Raw genomic sequence first — 16,762 nt, 5'->3', positions numbered from 1 at the left:
ACATCACTCATCTCCTGATATACTCAGTGCTGCTGGGGACCCTGCTCCTTCCACTATATAACTCTCAGTCTGTGGCTCCCTGCTGCCTCCATTCCCCTCCTCACATCATGTCACTGCCCCTGTCACATGCAGCCCTGTCCTCACTGACACATCACTCATCTCCTGATATACTCTGTGCTGCTGGGGACCCTGCTCCTCCCACTATATAGCTCTCAGTCTGTGACTTCCTGCTGCTTCCATTCCCCTCCTCACATCATGTCACTGCTCCTGTCACATGCAGCCCTGTCCTCACTGACACATCACTCATCTCCTGATATACTCTGTGCTGCTGGGGGACCCTGCTCCTCCCACTATATAACTCTCAGTCTGTGGCTTCCTGCTGCCTCCATTCCCCTCCTCACATCATGTCACTGCCCCTGTCACATGCAGCCCTGTCCTCACTGACACATCACTCATCTCCTGATATACTCTGTGCTGCTGGGGACCCTGCTCCTCCCATTATGTAACTCTCAGTCTGAGGCTTCCTGCTGCCCCCATTCCCCTCCTCACATCATGTCACTCCCCCTGTCACATGCAGCCCTGTCCTCACTGACACATCACTCATCTCCTGATATACTCTGTGCTGCTGGGGGACCCTGCTCCTCACACTATATAACTCTCAGTCTGTGGCTTCCTGCTGCCTCCATTCCCCTCCTCACATCATGTCACTGCCCCTGTCACATGCAGCCCTGTCCTCACTGACACATCACTCATCTCCTGATATACTCTGTGCTGCTGGGGACCCTGCTCCTTCCACTATATAACTCTCAGTCTGTGACTTCCTGCTGCCTCCATTCTCCTCCTCACATGTCACTGCCCCTGTCACATGCAGCCCTGTCCTCACTGACACATCACTCATCTCCTGATATACTCTGTGCTGCTGGGTACCCTGCTCCTTCCACTGTATAACTCTGTCTGTGACTTCCTGCTGCCTCCATTCCCCTCCTCACATCATGTCACTGCCCCTGTCACATGCAACCCTGTCCTCACTGACACATCACTCATCTCCTGATATACTCTGTGCTGCTGGGGACCCTGCTCCTTCCACTGTATAACTCTCAGTCTGTGACTTCCTGCTGCCTCCATTCCCCTCCTCACATCATGTCACTGCCCCTGTCACATGCAGCCCTGTCCTCCTGACACATCACTCATCTCCTGATATACTCTGTGCTGCTGGGGACCCTGCTCCTCCCACTATATAACTCTCAGTCTATGGCTTCCTGCTGCCTCCATTCCCCTCCTCACATCATGTCACTGCCCCTGTCACATGCAGACCCGTCCTCACTGACACATCACTCATCTCCTGATATACTCTGTGCTGCTGGGGGCCCTGCTCCTCCCTCTATATAACTCTCAGTATGTGGCTTCCTGCTGCCTCTATTCCCCTCCTCACATCATGTCACTGCCCCATGCAGCCCTGTCCTCCCTGACACATCACTCATCTCCTGATATACTCTGTGCTGCTGGGGACCCTGCTCCTTCCACTATATAACTCTCAGTCTGTGACTTCCTGCTGCCTCCATTCTCCTCCTCACATGTTACTGCCCCTGTCACATGCAGCCCTGTCCTCACTGACACATCACTCATCTCCTGATATACTCTGTGCTGCTGGGGACCCTGCTCCTTCCACTATATAACTCTCAGTCTGTGGCTTCCTGCTGCCTCCATTCCCCTCCTCACATCATGTCACTGCCCCTGTCACATGCATCCCTGTCCTCACTGACACATCACTCATCTCCTGATATACTCTGTGCTGCTGGGGACCCTGCTCCTTCCACTATATAACTCTCAGTCTGTGGCTTCCTGCTGCCTCCATTCCCCTCCTCACATCATGTCACTGTCCCTGTCACATGCAGCCCTGTCCTCACTGACACAGCACTCATCACCTGATATACTCTGTGCTGCTGGGGGACCCTGCTCCTCCCACTATATAACTCTCAGCCTGTGACTACCTGCTGCCTCCATTCTCCTCCTCACATCATGTCACTGCCCCTGTCACATGCAGCCCTGTCCTCACTGACACATCACTCATCTCCTGATACACTCTGTGCTGCTGGGGACCCTGCTCCTCCCACTATATAACTCTCAGCCTGTGGCTTCCTACTGCCTCCATTCCCCTCCTCACATCAGGTCACTGCCCCTGTCACATGCAGCACTGTCCTCACTGACACATCACTCGTCTCCTCATATTTTGATTTAGCCACCTGTGCTCAAGCATGAATATATCACGAAGTCCTGGACTGTTAGTGTGCCTTGAAGACCGAGGTTGGGAAACACTGCTATATATGATAGAGAGCGGCCTCTCTTTGGAGAGAGATAAAGTGCCAGCCAATCAGCTCCTAACTGCCATGTTAGTAGCAGGGTTTAAAAAAACGTCAGCAGCTGATTGGTTGGTACTTTAGTTCTCTCCAAGGCTTGGTACATAGACCCCTTAGTACGCAGACCCAAAAGTCTTCCTACATACTGTAGACTCTATTATGTTTTCATTTCCAATTTATTTGCTGTGCCTTCATCACATGACCATGTACTGGCTGTTACTGTCCACTAGGTGGAGCGAGGGAGCCCCAAGAGCTGTTTTCTTTTCCTGGGGGCGGTGCTATGTGACGTAAACTGGATGAGCGTCTTGGCAGATGCCTGGGGTCCTATTCCTCGGCCGGAAACGCATCGGATGCTGGTCTGTCTGCTGTATATGCTGGTCTTTCTCGCCAAAGAGGAGAAACTCATAAATGAACCAGTAAGTTCCAATGGGCCTCGCCACTCCGGCGCTTCCTAGAAAATCTGACATGTCACAGACATCGGAGATATGTCAGACAGTGTAAAGAATGGAGAAGTGGTCAAGTGGAGAAGTTGCCCATAGCAACCAACCGGCCCTTTCCCTAGCATTGTATAGAACATACTTGACAAAGGCAACGTCAAAGCTCATTGGCTGAAATGGTTACTTTCTCCACTTCTGTATGCCTGTAACCCACCAATCTTCCCAATCCGATGGGTTCCCAAGAGGTCTTGTAGAGCCCAGTGATGCTCTCCTCTCTGCACACATATCGGGCAGTTGAGGCGCTGGCCGACGTTGCAAGCTTTCCTGCGCTCCTTTTGGGATGCAAAACAAAGCTTACGTTGCGGATGGATGCAACGTGCCTTTTGGAAGTGGCAGATAGAGCGTTTAGTGTTGAATTTAATTTTCTGTAACGTCCTAGGGGATACTGGGATGGTCTTACTACCATGGGGTATAGATGGGTCCATTGGAGCTTTGGCACTTTAAATGTCTTCACAGTGTACTGGCTCCTCCCCTCTATGCCCCTCCTGCAGATTCAGTTTAGAAAAATGTGCCCAAGGAGCCGGGTGCACATTCAGTATTTTTGTTTGTCTTCATGAACTCCACCCATCACATAATGAAATTAATTGCTGGTAATGTCCGTGTCTTTGCAGGGGGCTCCGCTGATCAATCTCTTGGGACAGGCCAGCACTTTGTCCTGGCACCTGGTGGATGCGGTGTCTTACCAGAACGTCATGGGGTACTTCAGCAGCCACTACCCGCCCTCTGTAATCCTTAGCGAGCACCTTGCAGACCAGCTCCTTCTCAAGCTGCTACGTGTGTCCGCCGGACTTACCTCCTTTCCCGAATGCAGCATTTACCTGGTGAGCACAGGAGGCGGGGGAGGGGACCGGCACAGACTATGTACAGTAGTCTGCAATTGTCATTTATCTCACGGGAATGGAAATTAATCTTTTCCTACACACAAAGGATGCACCATTGTGTGGGTTTAAGCATTATTTAATGTACCTCCTACCTCACACCTCACTGGTATCACTGGTTCCTAGAGTACAACTTATGAACGTTGGTGCAGCCCACTGTGTGTAGTTACTGGTGTCTCTGTGATTGCTTAATTAGTTAATTACATTTACAGCATATTTCCTTAACACAGTGTAGCCGCTGTACTGTACATTGCCGGACGGTTTCTCTCTCGTTACCGTTCTCATTTCCTTGTAGAAGGTCACCCCCAAATGTCATATATACGGTCAGCCACTGTCCAGTGCTGGACTGTACAGGTGTGCATTGCCGGCCTGCACATAAATCCCCAGCCTGCGTATACATTTCCTGTCCTGCGTGTGCATTGCCGGCCTGCGTATACATTCCCCAGCCTGCGTGTACATTTCCTGTGCTGCGTATACATTCCCCGGCCTGCATGTACATTTCCTGTCCTGCGTGTGCATTGCCGGCCTGCGTATACATTCCTGGCCTGCGTATACATTCCTGGCCTGCATGTACATCTCCTGTCTTGCGTATACATTCCCCTGGCCTGCATGTACACTTCCTGTCCTGCGTGTGCATTGCCGGCCTGCGTATACATTCCCCAGCCTGCATGTACATTTTCTGTCCTGCGTATACATTCCCCAGCCTGCATGTACATTTCCTGTCCTGCGTGTGCATTGCCGGCATGCATATACATTCCCCAGCCTGCGTATACATTTCCTGTCCTGCATGTACACTTCCTGTCCTGCGTGTGCATTGCCGGCCTGCGTATACATTCCCCGGCCTGCATGTACATTTCCAGTCCTGCGTATACATTCCCCGGCCTGCATGTACATTTCCTGTCCTGCGTATACATTCCCCGGCCTGCATGTACATTTCCTGTCCTGCGTATACATTCCCCGGCCTGCATGTACATTTCCTGTCCTGCGTATACATTCCCCGGCCTGCATGTACATTTCCTGTCCTGCGTGTGCATTGCTGGCCTGCATGTACATTTCCTGTCCTGCATGTACACTTCCTGTCCTGCGTGTGCATTGCCGGCCTGCGTATACATTCCCCGGCCTGCATGTACATTTCCTGTCCTGCGTATACATTCCCCGGCCTGCATGTACATTTCCAGTCCTGCGTATACATTCCCCGGCCTGCATGTACATTTCCTGTCCTGCGTATACATTCCCCGGCCTGCATGTACATTTCCTGTCCTGCGTGTGCATTGCTGGCCTGCATGTACATTTCCTGTCCTGCATGTACACTTCCTGTCCTGCGTGTGCATTGCCGGCCTGCGTATACATTCCCCAGCCTGCATGTACATTTCCTGTCCTGCATGTACACTTCCTGTCCTGCGTGTGCATTGCCGGCCTGCACATACATTCCCCAGCCTGTGTATACATAAGCTGTCCTCTGTGTGCATTGCCGGCCTGCGTATACATTCCCCAGCTTGCGTATACATTTCCTGTCCTGCGTATACATTCCCCGGCCTGCATGTACATTTCCTATCCTGCATGTACATTTCCTATCCTGCGTATACATTCCCCAGCCTGCGTATACATTTCCTGTCCTGCATGTACACTTCCTGTCCTGCGTGTGCATTGCCGGCCTGCGTATACATTCCCCAGCCTGCATGTACATTTCCTGTTCTGCGTGTGCATTGCCGGCCTGCACATACATTCCCCAGCCTGTGTATACATAAGCTGTCCTGTGTGTGCGTTGCCGGCCTGTGTATACATTCCCCAGCCTGCGTGTACATTTCCTGTGCTGCGTATACATTCCCCGGCCTGCATGTACATTTCCTGTCCTGCGTGTGCATTGCCGGCCTGCGTATACATTCCTGGCCTGCGTATACATTCCTGGCCTGCATGTACATCTCCTGTCTTGCGTATACATTCCCCTGGCCTGCATGTACACTTCCTGTCCTGCGTGTGCATTGCCGGCCTGCGTATACATTCCCCAGCCTGCATGTACATTTTCTGTCCTGCGTATACATTCTCCAGCCTGCGTGTACAGTTCCTGTGCGGCGTATACATTCCCCGGCATGCATGTACATCTCCTGTCCTGCGTATACATTCCCCAGCCTGCGTGTACATTTCCTGTCCTGCGTATACATTCCCCAGCCTGCATGTACATCTCCTGTCCTTCGTATACATTCTCCAGCCTGCGTGTACATTTCCTGTCCTGCGTATACATTCCCCAGCCTGCATGTACATTTCCTGTCCTGCGTATACATTCTCCAGCCTGCGTGTACATCTCCTGTCCTGCGTATACATTCCCCAGCCTGCATGTACATCTCCTGTCCTGCGTATACATTCCCCAGCCTGCATGTACATCTCCTGTCCTGCGTATACATTCCCCAGCCTGCATGTACATCTCCTGTCCTGCGTATACATTCCCCAGCCTGCATGTACATTTCCTGTCCTGCGTATACATTCCCCGGCCTGCATGTACATCTTCTGTCCTGCGTATACATTCCCCGGCCTGCGTATACATTTCCTGTCCTGCATATACATTCCCCAGCCTGCATGTACATTTCCTATCCTGCGTATACATTCCCCAGCCTGCGTGTACATTTCCTGTCCTGCGTATACATTCCCCGGCCTGCATGTACATTTCCTGTCCTGCGTATACATTCCCCGGCCTGCATGTACATTTCCTGTCCTGCGTATACATTCCCCGGCCTGCATGTACATTTCCTGTCCTGCGTATACATTCCCCGGCCTGCATGTACATTTCCTGTCCTGCGTATACATTCCCCAGCCTGCATGTACATCTCCTGTCCTGCGTATACATTCCCCAGCCTGCGTGTACATTTCCTGTCCTGCGTATACATTCCCCGGCCTGCATGTACATCTCCTGTCCTGCGTATACATTCCCCAGCCTGCATGTACATTTCCTGTCCTGCGTATACATTCCCCGGCCTGCATGTACATCTCCTGTCCTGCGTATACATTCCCCGGCCTGCGTATACATTTCCTGTCCTGCATATACATTCCCCAGCCTGCATGTACATTTCCTATCCTGCGTATACATTCCCCGGCCTGCATGTACATTTCCTGTCCTGTGTATACATTCCCCGGCCTGCATGTACATCTCCTGTCCTGCATATACATTCCCCGGCCTGCGTGTACATTTCCTGTCCTGCGTGTACATCTCCTGTCCTGCGTATACATTCCCCAGCCTGCATGTACATTTCCTATCCTGCATATACATTCCCCGGCCTGCGTGTACATTTCCTGTCCTGCATGTACATCTCCTGTCCTGCGTATACATTCCCCGGCCTGCATATACATTCCCCGGCCTGCGTGTACATTTCCTGTCCTGCGTGTACATCTCCTGTCCTGCGTATACATTCCCCAGCTTGCATGTACATTTCCTATCCTGCGTATACATTCCCCAGCCTGCGTGTACATTTCCTGTCCTGCATGTACATCTCCTGTCCTGCGTATACATTCCCCAGCCTGTGTATACATCTCCTGTCCTGCGTATACATTCCCCAGGCTGCGTATACATTTCCCGTTGTGCATGTGCATTGCTGGCCAGTTCCTCTCTCATTACCGTTCTCATTCCCCTGCAGGACGTCACCCCCAAATGTCGGATATACGTTCAGCAGATTGTCCAGTTCCTGGGCTCCTTGGAACAGAACAGTAAAATCAGCATTTCAGCTCTAGAACAAGAGATGGCCAAATTGCTGGATGATGTCGTCATCTTCAGCCCCCCAGGTGAGTATTCATGTTCCGTTTTATAACGCGGCAAAGCAACAGCGTTCAGAGAGACCGCAATTATATATGTTCATTTACAGTGAATCCTCTTTAGTGATATTTGTCTCATTTCTTGTTACCTGACCCGGTGCAATGGGAAAAGGGGGGCTGTTTCTTGGCTGTAAGTCACGTGGCCCTGGCTGTAAGTTACATGGCCCTGTCTGTAAGTCACGTGGCCCTGGCTGTAAGTCACGTGGCCCTGGCTGTAAGTTACATGGCCCTGTCTGTAAGTCACGTGGCCCTGGCTGTAAGTCACGTGGCCCTGGCTGTAAGTCACGTGGCCCTGGCTGTAAGTCACGTGGCCCTGGCTGTAAGTCACGTGGCCCTGGCTGTAAGTCACGTGACCCTGGCTGTAAGTCACATGTCCCTGGCTTTAAGTCACATGACCCTGGCTGTTTTGCAGATCTGGAGGTGCAGAAGCGTCACATGGCGCTGAGCAGTCTGTTCATGGAGCTGCTGATGGTGATGAACAATGCCAGCGTGACCACAGCCGAGTCGCTCCGCTCCGCCTTGCTCAAGTGGATCGACAGCAAAGTGCAGGGCCTGCTGGTCATGCCCCTCCTGACAGCCGCCTGCCAGAGCCTGGCGTCCATCAAGCACATGGCCGAGGCGACGGAAGCCTGCATACTGGCCTACTTCAAGGACGGTAAAGTATTTTGTTACCTGTAATGGTGTATGCGGAATAGTTCCGGCTCTGTCCTCTGTGGCTGCACTGATCTGTCATTCATACGTCATCAGGGCGGCTCTCTGTTCATGTAGGAAAAACACAGGAAGCATTCATTCTGCAGATCTGTCTACCGGAGAAAGTAATCACCCACATTATACGCCCCAGGTGACTACAGACCGCATATACACCCGCATTACAGGCGCCCGGTGATTACAGACCACCTATACACCCGCATTACAGGCACCCGGTGATTACAGACCGCATATACACCCGCATTACAGGCACCCGGTGATTACAGACCGCATATACACCCGCATTACAGGCACCCGGTGATTACAGACCACCTATACACCCGCATTACAGGCACCCGGTGATTACAGACCACATATACACCCGCATTACAGGCACCCGGTGATTACAGACCGCATATACACCCGCATTACAGGCACCCGGTGATTACAGACCGCATATACACCCGCATTACAGGCACCCGGTGATTACAGACCGCATATACACCCGCATTACAGGCACCCGGTGATTACAGACCGCATATACACCCGCATTACAGGCACCCGGTGATTACAGACCGCATATACACCCGCATTACAGGCACCCGGTGATTACAGACCGCATATACACCCGCATTACAGGCACCCGGTGATTACAGACCACATATACACCCGCATTACAGGCGCCCGGTGACTACAGACCACATATACACCCGCATTACAGGCACCCGGTGACTACAGACCGCATATACACCCGCATTACAGGCACCCGGTGACTACAGACCGCATATACACCCGCATTACAGGCACCCGGTGATTACAGACCACCTATACACCCGCATTACAGGCACCCGGTGATTACAGACCGCATATACACCCACATTACAGGCACCCGGTGATTACAGACCGCATATACACCCGCATTACAGGCACCCGGTGACTACAGACCGCATATACACCCGCATTACAGGCACCCGGTGATTACAGACCACCTATACACTCGCATTACAGGCACCCGGTGATTACAGACCGCATATACACCCGCATTACAGGCACCTGGTGATTACAGACCGCATATACACCCGCATTACAGGCACCCGGTGATTACAGACTGCATATACACTGTAGACGGACAATGCTGAAGAGACGTTGGGACACAATTCCCATTCCTGTTTTATAGACTGCCCCCTCTCCCCCCCCACTATGGGCCTGATTCTGTTTTGCAAAAAGGCCAGCAGCTGGGCAATACCATGCTGCACTGCAGGTAGGGCAGATGTAATGTGCAGCGGGCACTGGAGGTGGGGCAGATGTAACATGTGCAGGGAGATGTATAATTGGGCGGAGTGTGTTTAACTGAAATCTAAAATGCAGTGTAAAAACAAAGCTGTGTAACGTGTGGGCTACATTCAATAGCAGCCAGCGTTTACCCTGCACAGAAACAATATCTATGTATTTGCTCCCCTTGCTTGTTTTGCTTATCTGAATCCGGCCCTATGTCCTCAGTGTATATGGGTATAAATTATTACCTGGCGAGGATCATATACATAAATAGTTTGTATATTGTGGGTGGCAATTCTCAAATAATGTATTGGCTTCAGCTTATGGCCGCACATAGACACATCCATGTTTTTCCGCTTTACAGAGACTCTCCACAACCAGAACCCAGGCTGGGGCCCGATCCTGGCATCGTTGCAGGTGCCGGAACTCACCACGGAGGACTTCCTGCAGGAATGCCTGACCCTGGGCAGCTACCTGACGCTCCACGTGTACGTCCTGCAGTGTCTAAACCAGGAGCAGACCCTGGCCAACGAGCTGCGGGTGCTGGTCCGAATCTCTAAGTGGCTGGAGCAGGTGCAGCCAAGGTGGGATCCCATGTGGGGCCATATTATATTCCTGTAATAGTAACCGGCTGTCCCTGATCCTATTGTGCTACTGCCCTGACCTACAGATGGGTCCACGGTTATCTTGACTAGTTTTCTGCGCCTAGGCACAACATGACTTATTAGCATAAACCCTTCATCTATTGTTCTCAGCTGCAATACAATACAGAGAACAATGCAGCAGGGGATTAAGTCATTACAGCAGGGGATTAAGTCCGACTGGCCAGTCTCACTTAATCCTATTAAAGGCCAAGATAAATGTGGACCCATCTGTATATATATGAATCGCATAGTCTGTACAGTACCAGTCATTATACACATCATTAGTTATACAGTAGCACAGAGAGTTCCTGAGCTGAGTGTATGATCTTTTATACTTACACATTCCCCACCCCACCTTCCATTCCACGTACCCCTCTCCCTATCCGGCGGCCGCCTCAGAGACTGACCTTAGTTTTATATTTTTGCCAGAATCCTTTATATCCTTCTTTTTTTCTTAACTTACTGTGATGCTTGTTTTTGCTGTAAGGAGCTTATTATTTATTTCCGCTTCTGTTCCGGATTGCCCAGCTCGGTGAGTGAAGAACCCAAACTCTTCCTGTGGTTCCACAAGGCTCTGCAGCTGTCTCTGATCCAGGTGGAGCAGAACGACAGCGTCCTCACCGAGACCATCCTGCAGATACTGCTCTCCGTCCAGGCCAGGCTCTGCCTTCTGGGAGAGGAGAGGATGACGTCTGGGCTCCTGGGAGCCTTTGGGCTTGGAAGGAAATCTCCGCTGTCAGCCAGGTGTGTGTGTGTCAGGTGACTTTTGTTGTTTTGGGTCATGTGTCGCCCTATGAGGCCGGGCACTACTTCCGCCATATACCCCAATTGTTCTCCTGCTCTGAGTTATTTGTACAATGGTCCCATAGCGAATTCAGTCAGCCATTGTCCGTTTCAGCCCCAGCTGTGCCCTGATACGAGGTATGGGGGTGTCTTTACTCCCACTTCATACACCCGCTCTCACCGCCTGAGTCCCTCACACCCTCCTCTGTCCCCAGCATCAGCCATATCTCTGTGGCCTGGCGAGTCCAGCCTCCATGCCATAGTATTTCAGGACCATGGGTAGATATGGAGGCCGTAGGAAATAGATCTGTTGGGATTGAAACTAAAAGACAGGTTCTCCTCCATGGTGTCAGACCGGAAGCCCCACCACCGCTTCAGTTTGCCATCCCCCAGCCTAGACACTGACACTTCCATAGATCCGAAGATCCAGTTGGAAATGGTGTGAGCAATGTTCACAGCCCTCAACTATCCAGATGGTTCCGGTATACCGAACCGGTCAGTCTCTCCATAGTCTATAGAGGGTATAGGGGGTCATTCCGACCAGTTCGCACGCAGCGGTTTGTCGCTGCGGTGCGAACGGGTCTGGAATGCGCATGCGCGGCGGCCGCACTGCACACGTGCGTTGTTGCCCGGCGACGGGTCACGAAGAAAGCAGTCGCAGAGGCGACCGCAAGAAGATTGACAGAAAGAAGGCGTTCCTGGGCGTCACCGGACTGTTGCCTGCCGTTTTTGGGGAGTGGAGAAGAAAACGCAGGCGTGTCCAGAAGAACGGAGGGCGGATGTCTGACATCAAAGCCGGGACCTGCATCGCTGAGATTGTCGCACAGGGTAAGTATGTCCAGGGCTGGTCTTGTTCTGCATGACATTTTTTTTAGCTTAGCAAAACTGCACAAGCAATCGCAGCCCTTCTAAGCTAAAATACACTCCCCCATAGGCGTGGACTATTGATCGCGGCATCAGCAAAAAGTTGCTGGCTGCGATCAACTCGGAATGACCACCATAGTCCCAAACTTCAGTTTCAAGGCCCCTGTGTATTGTATAGTTTGTCATTCCAACCTGGTCTGCTAGAGTCTGTGTAATACAGTATATGCCAGCAGGTCTACGCTCTACTGTCATCTATGATATCTGGTGAACTTCTGTCTACATTGAAGCAATGGCAGATTCCTGATTCACAGTGTCGTGTGTTTTGTGCTTTATATGTCAGATTCAGGGTCATTTCCCGCAGTCTGGCAGCCTTCATCTTAGCCCAGATCCCTTCTGAAAATCAAGTGCGCCTTAAAGGAGGATCCGGAGTAAACTTATCGCCGAAAGCTCAACAGGTAACTTACTGTGATAAAGTTCTAACCAGAGCGTTTGTTGCACTTCTAAATTCTACACACTGTGAAATCGCTGTACAGAAATTTGCAGCAGAAAAATAAATTATATATATATATATCATGTTATTTTTAAAAGTAAATTAATTCATTAATATGATTTATTTAGAAAAGTTATGTTGTTCTTATTATATTTTATTTATAAGGCGCCACAAGTGGTCCGCAGCGCCATATATCTGGCAACACTAGGACAGTACAGGGTACACAGAACGGGAGGCATTCATTTCTTTATCATCCACTAGGGGTCACTGGAGTACTCTTGGGATATGGACGGGCGTAGCCGAACAAAGGCACTGAATATTTAAATTTAGGACTCTCCCCCCCCTCCATATCCCCGAGTACCTCAGTGTACTCTCTCAGTGTTTTTTCGGTGCTCACAGCACGAACATCGGCTTGTGGTATACCCACACTTGGATTTTTATTTTTAATTTTTATTTTTACACATAGCACATCCCTTCCCAGTTTCTGGAAAAACATGGGTCCGGGATAGTGCCGCTGCAGGGGCAGCGCATGGCGTGTCGGTCCTCACAAAGAGCACCCTCACAGCCACAGACAGCATGGCGTGTCGGTCCTCACAAGGAGCACCCTCACAGCCACAGACAGCTCACTGCTTCTAAAAGAGCAGCCAGGACTAGAGAGCTGGACGGGCTTGCACAAAAGAAGCCCGTCGCAGCCATAGATCACTGGGACGCTGACTGGAGCTGGACGGGGCTTACACATAGAAGCCCCGTCACAGCCAGGACTACAAAGCTGAACGGAGCTTACACAAAGAAGCTCCGTTGCAGCCAGGACTACAGAATGACAACCATGAGTCACATCAATGAAGACTGGACGGAGCTTACACAGAAGAAGCCCCGTCACAGCCATGACTCACTTCACTGAAACTGGACGGAGCTTACACACAAGAAGCCCCGTCACAGCCAGGAGTTACAGCGTCGCAAGGAAGGTAGGCTGGGGAACGGGGCGGTCAGCGCAGGTTGCCGCCCCGCTATGTAGGGGTTAACATGCCTCGCGCTCATACTGAGCTCCGTCCGGCAGCACAGCAGGGGGAGCTCAGACGCGCTATGCCCAGCCGCTACGCACAAGGTAAGCGCTCCGTTCGGCCGCTGCTTCGCCCGGCCGCACAGCACGCGGCTGCTCTCCCCACTCAGACACAGCAGAGCAGGGGGAAAACCATATTTATCAGCCGCTCCGCACAAGGTCTGACAAAGACGGTGAGCGCTCCGTTCGGCCGCAGCTTCGTCCGGCCGCACAGCACGTGGCTGCTCTCCCCACTCAGACACAGCAGAGCAGGGGGAAAACCATATTTATCTGCCGCTCCGTCCGGCGTCCGTGTTTCCCAGCGGTGGAAAGCGCTCCAGGCACGCCGCTGCTCTCCCCACTCAGGCGCCCTCACAACGGCCACAGCAGACCTCAGTGCAGGTGATGACAAAGGCTGTCGGCCGCCGCAGCTCTCTCAGTCTCAGTACAGAGACGGTGGGGGGAAGAGACCCGGTGGAAGTGGCCAGGTTAAATATAAGATATTTATAAGGATGGCCTGATAGTAATGGGCTATTAAATCTATATTACTGTCTGTGATGTAGCAGTATAATAGGCTTTTGAGCCTATATATTAATGGCTGTTATTAACATTGTAAAAAGGCTATTGAGCCTATATATTGATGCTGTATAAATATATTAATGTCTGGAATATATATATATATATTTATTCATAGAGCATGTGTTGTACCCGGCCTGTGATTATACTGTATAATAGGCTAGATTAACACGGGAACATTTGTAATTTGTTCTGTGATTATCACGGTCAGCATGGCAAAGGGGCCATTTTAACCATGCTTCCTGTTGTTTTCCAGTTTGTAATTCTGGAACATTCCTGCCCTACATCTCTAAGCCACCAGAGGCGCAGGGGTGTTAGGGGGAATTTTTGGTCAGCATGAGTTAGCCATGTAAACTGTATTTTTACATAATTCTAGAACATTCCTGCCCTACATCTCTAAGCCACCAGAGGCGCAGGGGTGTTAGTAGGAATTTGGTTCGGGTTTCATATGCCATGTGAACTGCTTTTCACATAAAGATTACTCTGGTTTCTCTTCACAGCCAATAAATCTTTCGGTTTTTACTAAAGATTTCCGTAGAGAGAAACAACCATGAGTTTAATATTAATATGCTGTTCAGCAATAAAATATATATATGACATGATAACGTCATAAGGCGTGCAATGGCTGTCCGTTGCCTATTGTGGTGTCTGTCTGCATAGCGAGTAAGGCTAGCGCAGACTAAAAATAATTTTCAAGTCCTATTTTAATGGCAATTCAAATAAACATCGGAGTCTCGGAAGTTATTCCGCCAGCTCTAACAAAAGACAGTCTTTCCAAAGGGCCAATTTCCCTTTGGGTACCATAGTGTTTATTTAACTGGTCTTATAATTTAATGCACGATTCTATGTCAAATCTCACACCGATAACTACGAGTGAGAAGGGTACATTAGACCAGCACTCAGATAGTGCAGGGTTGTTGCCAACATACATTGATAAATTACAGTGAGTCAATGTCTCCATTGTTACACTTAGTAGACTTTGACCACTATTTAATCGTTTCCAAGATGACGCCATCCGCCATTGGTAAATGCGTCTGTGTCAAACATTATAAAGACCCAAGAAACATTTGGGTCACTAGACTATGTATGGAAACAATGACATTACTGTTAAAAGAAGCTGCAGAGTATATCTGTAAAGCCTCTTCTAACGACGATACTTCGATTCTCACTTTTCATCGTCGCTAGTTCAGCACGACAAGGCCACAGCTTGTTGGTCCTAAATTTGATATTCAGCCATTACCGCATCCAGTATCAAAACGGAATACTTGTGCCGGCGTTTAATCCCTTTAGACTTCAGTTTTTCAAGGCGGTGGTACAAAACACTCACGCCTTGTAACGACAGGACGCTACGGTCAGCAAGCCAGTAGTTTGATGATCTCTTTTCCAATTGTGGAAGCGCGTCTTTACATGTTACTTTTGCGGGGTTTCCAGACTTCAACTCATGGAGGTCTCAGCTAGTTACAAATTAAAGGACATGACTGCCTCAGTCGAACGGTTTGGCAGGTAGTCATTTGGTCTCTGCTGGGTTTTCAGCTGTCTTTATAATACAGGCAGTAGTACAACAACAGAGTCAGGGTTGCTTATTCCCCTCGGTTTGGGGTAACAAAACCATACAGCTACGTCGCAGTTTCAATCAGCAAGTCACTTACTGCAGTTTGAAAATAGATTTGCTGCGGTTAGTATTGGCAGATTGGAGCCACAAAATTGCATACTTGCACTTGATCTGCACAATGCAGATATACCCATTCCGGTTTGTTCATCACAGGTTTTAGCGTTTGCAAATCGCCACAACCATTAACCATTTCAGGTCTACCGTTTCTTATACTCTGGTATTTACCAAAGTGATGTTGGAAGATGATAGTTCATCTCACATAAGAACTCTGTCGCAACAGAGTTTCTCTATCTTAGATGATCTGCTCATAAGAACTCTGTATCAACAAAGTTCCTCTAACTTGCGCTACTAATGTATACTGCGGTGGCAGATCACGTTCACAATTCCTAGGTAAGATTATAAATACGGTAATTCAAAGCATTTACCTACTACACCAGCAAGAACAAATGTACATCTAGTAATTAGTGCAATTCACGCACACTAACGGTACATTGGTGTATTCACCTAGTTAAGATAATAATGCGTTTTAAGCGATTTAGTTCGCCGCCCTTCACTCGCGGTTCCCACAGAGGGGCGAGGGTGTCTGGACGAGAGTCGCAGAGGTTCAGGAGTTGTAGTTTACAAAAAAATCAGCGACAGAGGTTCTAAAACACGATAGATTGCTGTCGATAAATGTCCTGGAACTACGTGAATTTTACAATGCACTACATGCTTCGCTTTCAGTCTGACCACGGGCAGTCAGACAACGCAACGGCAGTTGCATACAGAGAACAAAAAAGCCGCATGGCAATGCGGCAGGTAACTCCAATCCTCAATGGCTCAGAACACCATTATGTGAAAATGTCAAGAGATTATTCCGTGAGTGGACATCTGTTAGACAGATGATCTCACCCGTCAGAATTTGGATCCTGAAAACTGGACATTAAATCCAGAGGTGTTTCATATGTGAGTCCACAGAAGGGGGTTACCCTCAGGTATACATGATGGTATCTCGCCACAATTACAAAAGCTCAGTATGTGTACAAAACAACAGATCACAAGGGCAGTGGCGGTGGAGTCTCTCACATTCATGTGGTCATTCAGCATCGTGTATCTGGCTCCACCATTTTCCGCTGCTCTCTCTCTCTCTCCGTTGTCAAAACGGATCATAAGACAGTTCGTCACAGTCATACTGATGGTATCTCATGTGTGTCAGAGAAGTTGCTTCTCGAATTTCCAAGGAATACTTGCACACGATCTTGGGCCGCTCATAATACGTC

General features: G+C 49.9%; 1 protein-coding gene and 1 non-coding gene across 2 annotated transcripts in view; both read left to right on the top strand.

The window, feature by feature from the left end:
- Positions 1 to 16,762, top strand: part of EPG5 (ectopic P-granules 5 autophagy tethering factor) — a 170,633-nt gene that overhangs the window by 148,263 nt on the left and 5,608 nt on the right. Inside the window, exons 37-43 of the mRNA XM_063958355.1 lie at positions 2,588 to 2,773; positions 3,466 to 3,675; positions 7,359 to 7,503; positions 7,946 to 8,188; positions 9,860 to 10,079; positions 10,668 to 10,883; positions 12,127 to 12,241. Coding sequence (XP_063814425.1) covers positions 2,588 to 2,773; positions 3,466 to 3,675; positions 7,359 to 7,503; positions 7,946 to 8,188; positions 9,860 to 10,079; positions 10,668 to 10,883; positions 12,127 to 12,241 — 1,335 coding nt within the window. The remainder of the gene's footprint in view (positions 1 to 2,587; positions 2,774 to 3,465; positions 3,676 to 7,358; positions 7,504 to 7,945; positions 8,189 to 9,859; positions 10,080 to 10,667; positions 10,884 to 12,126; positions 12,242 to 16,762) is intronic.
- LOC134932343 (U5 spliceosomal RNA) lies at positions 14,370 to 14,490 on the top strand. The gene has a single exon (XR_010179320.1). It is a non-coding gene; the product is annotated as a U5 spliceosomal RNA (small nuclear RNA).

Source organism: Pseudophryne corroboree, chromosome 1 (assembly GCF_028390025.1).
Source record: "Pseudophryne corroboree isolate aPseCor3 chromosome 1, aPseCor3.hap2, whole genome shotgun sequence".
Taxonomy (NCBI): domain Eukaryota; kingdom Metazoa; phylum Chordata; class Amphibia; order Anura; family Myobatrachidae; genus Pseudophryne; species Pseudophryne corroboree.
The sequence above is the reverse complement of the archived record's forward strand: the minus strand, read 5'-3'. Positions and strand labels throughout refer to the sequence as shown.